Consider the following 7,798-nt stretch of genomic DNA (forward strand, 5'->3'; position numbering starts at 1 on the left):
TTTGTTTAAAAGACTCTTGCACCACCTCCCTTACATGACAGATTATGCACATAATTTGGTCTGTGTAGATGTAAGCACTGATCACCACTGTAAGAAAACCAGGTTTGTGAAAACAAGCCCAAAAGAAGCGACTATATGAGAACATTATGAGCAGTTTAAACCCATATATTGTATACATCAGTTACTTTCAAAAACATCTTGAATGGGGTTCACTCCCTGGCACAAAATATTTTCAGATGCGAGTTCAGATGCGAGACAAATACATAATTAACTTGGGGTTCCTTGACATGAAAATGTTTGAGAACCATGCACTGGTTCGTAATAGGGATGCACGAATATAAAAATTATGACAGAGACCGATATCCGATCTCCGATTATTGGCAGGGTCATATAGTATCTGCCGATACCGATTCTGACCGATTCTGATATTATACGGATTATGCTGCCTTCAAACATTAGAAATACACCAAACAAAAGCGACAGAGCCATTGGCGGTCACATTATTATTGCGTCATCAATATCTGTGAAAATAATTTGGATTATGTTGAGACCGATCCGATACCGATATGGCATTTTTATGGCCGATTTCGATATGCTACTGATTATATCGTGCATCACTAGTTTTTATATATTAGGAAACAATCCCAAAATAAGCAACTATACACTTTAGAAACAAAAAACACAACCAGCAACTACCAATATTTTAGGCTGATCATCAGTAATTATCAGAGTGTCAGTGGAGTCTATATGGTCTGGAGCCAGGTTAATAATATTTGGCAACGCTGCTGTTTCACTGCCCCTCCACCCTCCACACCCTTCACAGAGCTCACAAAGACCAGGTTTCCATGGGTCGCGACCCCATTCATTATTCAACAGTTCCATAATGAGCAGAATTCCGTTTAAATGACGCTGCACATGATAATACATGTGCATACTTAATAAAACACCGGAGTACTAGACAGATCTGCCCTGTGGCCTCCTCCAAACGCATGGGCTGGGATGGGGATGGGGGTTCAGTCAATAGGCTCAGAACAATACCACAGGATGTTAATTGTTTAGTAGAATAACAGCAATTATTGAATGAATGGAGACAAGTAGATTATTCTGTTTAAGTGGTCTGCCATCAAGACCGTGCCAGACAACTGTACAATGCATATAGTGGTGTGGCATCTAGGAGGTAATGTGGAGCATGCACACAAGAAATGTATGGCATAATCATCCATATAATCAATTTATCTTGTTCTGTTTTGCTGTACATAACCACAAGTGCATGCATAAACACACACACACACACACACACACACACACACACACACACACACACACACACACACACACACACACACACACACACACACACACACACACACACACACACACACACACACAGAGTGCTCTCTATCTAATCACTCAAGACATATTTGCTATTTGCATGAAAACAAAATTCTAACAGAATGGGTTACAGATTGTGACCATATTACTGTCCAAGCACTGTGTGTTCTGTTCTCCACACGTCCTGCAGAGCGAACAGATAGACATGTAGGATGACACACAGTGCAGCCAAATCACAGATGAATCCCCTGAACACTAGCGAACATTAGGCACAAATAGGTGACCTACAAGCTCACAGCGCATCGCGGATTTCAGTCATTTGAAGCGCTTGCATTTTTGCGGGTGAACTATTTCCGTCAGACAGCTAGAGAACAGCCAAGGAGGCCTATAGACTTCATGAGGCACAGATATATATTATGCACATAATGTGTGAACAGCCCAGGCTGCTCTCAAGCAGCATGGCGCCTTTAGGGAAGGAAGGGCTGCTGGGTGCAAATGGAGGAGGAAGGCTAGGGGCAGAGCTCAGGGACACTTTCAGCACTACGGAATCCCCTGCATACGTTGACCACTTACGCCCTATAGATTTAATTGTTCAAATATAGCAGAAATAGACACATTTGCTTCATTTTGTTCCCGCCTGTCCAAAATAGAGATGCCATCATGGTTTACCACAGACAATGGAGACTCGTAACAACACATGTCCTGCTTTCTATGTAATTATAAGTATAACGCAATAGGGCTGTACAATGAAGCAAAAGTAATCGAAACATCGCAATTTTTATGTTTCACTATTATGTAAATCTGAAAACGAATTCAAGTTCATCTTGTCTGAGCAGCTTTTGCACCTTGCCCTCGTCTCCTGCACCATTACACATGGGGTTAACAGGCAGAACATTGTACAAGCCATCTCCCCATCCCTCCACACACAGTGCACAGTGACATCACACAGGTCAATACCACAGATAAACCCAATGAGCAACATGTCTTCACACTGAAAGTCATCTGTACTCGTACTAATCACGATTAATAGTTGTGATTTGCACTTTCCTGGTGTCCCCTGAAAATAGCAGATCATCTACAAGTCGTGAGCTTGTAGATCGTCTGTTTTAGCCGCGTGACGATACGCCAAACGATACTATAAAATAGGGTTAATCGTCAGATATACAGTGCAGTACTAGGAAGGGCCACTCGTGGTATTCCATTCATGTGGGTGCAGAAACCATAGATTTACCATAGGGATGCAGCTGGCATCCATTGATCCCTTTGTTGATCAGCTATTTTAACTGTTGTTGCACGATGGCATTCTGTTAATTGTGTTAATCGATTCATTGATATAAAAAATGTCATCAAGAGAACAATAGCTAAGAAAGAAGACAATAATCCACGATTGGAGCCCTATAGTTTACCATGTGATCACTGACACTGACATCACTGACATCACTGACTAAAAATCAGTGTCTACAAATGCGTAGACATGATGTCTTTGTAAAATCCTCATGACTGATTCGACAGCAAGCAGTCACCTCTTCCAACCCCCCCCCCCCCCCCCCCACACACACACACACACACACACACATGCACACACACACACACACACACACACACACACACACACACACACACACACACACACACACACACACACGCCCCCCTTTTTCCCCATTACCGGTGAGAAACGATGCTTATTTATGCTAGCTGAAACAACCTCAGCCAGCTGTCCTTTCTTCTTCTCTTAAAACCAGACCCTGCGATTTCCACATGAATTACAGCCCAGTCGATTTGGGGGGCCGTCTGTCAATGAAAACAAAGTCAGAGGCGTAAATGCTTCCATTTAGGCTGAGCAGAGCTGATCCCATACCTACTGGCCTTCATGTGCCAAGACCTCACAATTGAGGAAGAATTATACATTATACTATATTGTTGTTATGGTTGTTTATATTATATCTAACCTTTATATTTTACCATCAGTTAATATAATACATTATGATATCACAGCTTGGTAGCCTGTAGGTCTCTACTAGGCATGATAGCTAAATTGTTTTAATTGTTAAATTGGTTCAGCTTGTCCTTGTAGCAGCTATCAGACTAGGTCTGATCCTTGAGCTTGTTATAACTACCTCACCGCCGATCTGTGTCAGACTGTGTGTCTAACGTACTTCTCCCCATGATATCCTGCACATTAGAGCATAAACATCAACAATAATGTTGTCTCAACTCCTATTGCCTCATCAATTGAAACCGAATTCCACGACACAATGCTAGTAGTCAGTCAGATGTTTGTTAATGTTGTAGACTACCTGTTAGTGTCAAGGGATAAGAAATGAAATGCATGCAGTCTGACCAGAGAAGCAAGCATAACATAAGACATATCCCCACCGGTCATAAAAATGAATGACCAGACGGGAGGATATCAAAAGCAGAGGCATAGAAACTACTACAGTATGAACACCATCCTCCTGTTTGCATAAATAATTATGCAATTCTCTTGTAAGTGAAGACAAAAAAATAAAAGAATACAAATAAATAAACACAATATCTGAAATCCCCATGATATGACTCGTTTCTTTGGCAGTAAGCCCCAAGGTAGTCATTTGCAGGATGAAGCCTTATAAGAGCTAGCGTACTAGCCTACTGGAAGATAAAGGATAGGAAGACAAAAAGAATCATAATGTGATAATTAGCTAAATCATTAGCAGTGAAGGCCTGTTGACACTGATGATTCACAGAAGCCTGTTCCTTATCAGAACACAGGAAATGAAATGAGACTGAGGGGAGCCTCCTCTGACAATCATGATAGCTTTAAACCTTCTGCGGTCGTTTACATTTTGATTATTTGATTATATTTAGTGACTATACTCAAAATGAAAAGGACTATAGGCCTACTATAGTCATGAACTAACACTCAAATTGGAAGCAAAGCTTCATGCCAGCACCAGACAAAAAAAATAAACAAATAATGGGGGGAAAATCACAACATAAGAAAAAGATATTACGCTATGAGGAATAAAGCATTTCAACACTTTCAACATCAAGTGTGTGGGGCCATAAATAGTATAAGCTTATAGACTTATAGAAAAAAAGCTTATAGAAAATTATAAAACCTATTCACTACATAAATAGTTAGGTAGCCTAAGCTTTGTATAGGCTTAAGAATTGACTAAATTGACTATACACAAATAAGGTCTACAACATATGTGCAAACTCTCAAATATATTAACATTGTGATTATGCCCATAGTTGTTTCATCATCTCAGACAGGTAACAACCTATTGTGTGATGGATCATGGATGAATGGATAGATCCGTAGTAGAGTTATGCAAACCGATACTGTGTGGCCTACATAAGAGATACATAAAACAACAAACACAGGCTATGTATAAAAAACAAATAAGACGTTTGTTTTCTCCTTACTCACCGATACAACCACGGTGTCTTCGCCCTTGAATTTGGGTATATATTTGTCTCCTCTGTTGAGCTCCGACTCGTTGAGGGGCCTGAACCTGCACATCACTTTCACGCCGCACTCCGCAGCATCCACCATGGTGTCAGGTTGCAAACAGAAGAAACCAGCAGGTCAACTTTCTTCTCTTTACTTCTGCTCTCACTTCGCGTGTTTTCTGACTTCCAGCAGCAGTAGCATTAACTCCTGCGCGGATCCATGTCTGTCTGCCGATATGCTCGAAGAGGATATTGGAATTCCCAAGAGGCTGCACGCAACCCCCTCTTAAAATGAATTAAATTGGGAGCTGAGATAAAAGAAAATAGGCTACTACGTTAACGCGCTGATAAAGGTTTAGGCTTAGAAAGTAGACTGGTCCGTGTGGATTTAGCTTCGGCGTTTCTCTCCTCCTCCGCAGCGCGCTGGCATTCTTCCTCAGCACCACCTCTAGGACCACTTGGTTTCCCAGCACTGATGACGATGATGACGATGATGAGGATGATGATGATGATGCGCAGCTGATGCTGCAGGTCCAGCAGCACATCCCATTACTGGGAGGGACGCGCCGTCGCGTTGTGATTGGCTAGAACCAGAAGAACCACCATGTTCTGTTTATTCATTTTTTGTTTTTTACAAATATAGAAGTAAATTGAGAAATACAAACAGAGTAACAAATACAAAAAACACACACAACAACAAAACACAAATTCCAAATCAAGACTCACGTTCAAATCCTATGGTCAAATCTCATATATATCATGATTCATGATAACATAACTAGTGTTTTGGTTTGGACATGGTCAGTCAGTGGATGGATACTATTTAGGGCCACTTCAGCGATTTTCAAATTGGTCTTCACAATATCATCATTAGTTGGTGACCAACTCACCAGAATCTGTCAGTGTGTCTCAGAGGAAGGCTGTGGACACTTTGAGGGGTGCTATAATGGGGTGCTAGAATCAGCTATAATGTAGATTTTGTCCTAACACAAACATTAAATGCCATTGACAATGAATGGAGAATTTACGTCATATGTGTCTGAGCAAATCGGCTATATTTGTCCTACACAAACATTAAATTCCCAATCACAAATGAATGGAGAATTTAGGTCATATGTAGCTAAGACAAACTCATTGACAATGAATGGAGAATTTCATAGTAGCTTAGACACATATTATGTGTCTTAGCAAATCGGCTATTTTTGTCCTACACAAACTTGAATGAAATTGACAAACAACATTAAACTGACAACATTAAATAGACAATGAATGGGAAATGTACAATGATATGAGTGCCCCTCACTTCACACATTGTGAAGGTTTTTTCTTAAAACCTTGAAAAAAAGTATTTTAACTTTTTTTGAGTTCCATTGATCCAAGCCGGAACACAATCAATTGATTGATCATTACAATTAACAGGGTGCATACTTAGTCTAGACTAGTCATTGGTTAGACATGGGTTAAGGTTAGCTCTGGTCCATAGCTCTAATGCGTTGCATTTAGAAATGAAACACATTAGAGCTATGGACCAGAGCTAGGTTAAGGTTAGGTTTAGGTGTGCTGCCCCGTGGGAGGTTAAGGTTGAGAATGCATGGGGGCCCTTGCCCTGTATTACGATTCAAATCTAAATCACTGCAGCCTGCAGGCAGCTGCTGTAAGGAGGCTATAACAGCTGTGATATCATACCATCTCTTGGTTTAGCTCCAATTCCAAGATGACTGCTATATTTTGCATTAACTACAGATGGTAGATGGATTTCTGCCTGAGACGGGAATAGAGTTGCTAAACAAGATCATTCAAAGAAGAGAGGCGTATTGATGCCCAGTTGCAAATTGGATTAATTGTTTCAAAGCCTTATCTAATGGATGGCAGGGGATATTACTTCCCTTAATAATTGTAAGAAAACAGAGTACCACTGCTTTGAAAGCCAATCATGATACCCAATATGAGAGACTGTTTGTTTTCCATTTTAGCCCATTCATTGAACGTACATTTCACAATCCATATCAGTATACTGTAGGTGGAAACCTCATTGTATATCTATACGCAAGACAAAATCTGTACCATAGCATAAAGTGAAGATTAACTCCGTCACAATTGAGACTAAGAGGACAGACCGACAACCAAATATTCACCCTTACATTTCTAGAGGGGGGCCGGGTGAGTGGGGAACATAGAACCTGGGGAACATAGGGATGACCCCAAAGAGGCCCATAAGCACTAGAATCTATCAAAAATCCCCAATAATTTCTTTGAGATCTAGAAAGTGGAGGATCTGGAATAAGATGAATGTTTTTAAGACAACAAATGAGTGGTCTGTCAAAATCTTGACCATGGCCTCAATACAGATCTGTATTGTATGGTAGTAGAACAGTAGAATACGCCACCTGCTGCTACAAGCCTGCAATAACAAAGTGCACTCGCATCCACCGTTCTAGCATGCATAGGCAACATTAACGTCACTGTCAATGTTGCCTATATACACGTCACATAATATGGACATGGCATTACATGAATTGCCAACAGTGTCAATACATGTAATGCCATGTCTATTACTGGTATGTGAATGTCTGTTTAGTACGGTTGGACAGCATAGCTGGATGAAATGACACCACAAATAGTGAGGTTGTTAATCGGATGCGTTAGTTTGTCGTACAGTTTAGCATAGAGAAAATACATAAAAACATTCAAATTGTATAGATGTATTTTTTTTTATTTCCCAGCATTTTTTTTTCTTTTTTTCTGAAAGACTCCAAGAACAAGTAACAGGGGAAAATGTATGTCTGAAGAAATAGTGCGAGAACACTAGGAGGCATGACGCAATTATTCTAAATGTGGTTTCAACATTCATTTTTTCTTCTTTTTGCTAATATCTGTACAGAATTCACTACTTTTTAACTACACCGAACACTATGGGAGAGGGCAGAGCACTTGACCATCAGACATCGTTTCAACATGTTACTTGCCCCTTTGACCTGGGGAAGGGGGGTGGGGGGGGAGGAAAACAAAACAAGGATACCAAAAAATA

The 7,798-nt window shown here is 40.5% G+C and overlaps 1 protein-coding gene across 1 annotated transcript in view; it reads right to left on the bottom strand.

Moving 5' to 3' along the window:
• kif5c (kinesin family member 5C) overlaps positions 1 to 4,873 on the bottom strand; it is a gene marked incomplete at both ends in the record, with an annotated part of 90,025 nt that extends 85,152 nt beyond the window's left edge. Inside the window, one exon of the mRNA XM_079517749.1 lies at positions 4,748 to 4,873. Coding sequence (XP_079373875.1) covers positions 4,748 to 4,873 — 126 coding nt within the window. The remainder of the gene's footprint in view (positions 1 to 4,747) is intronic.
• Positions 4,874 to 7,798: the final 2,925 nt, after the last annotated feature.

Source organism: Electrona antarctica (genome assembly GCF_951216825.1).
Source record: "Electrona antarctica genome assembly, chromosome: 13".
Taxonomy (NCBI): domain Eukaryota; kingdom Metazoa; phylum Chordata; class Actinopteri; order Myctophiformes; family Myctophidae; genus Electrona; species Electrona antarctica.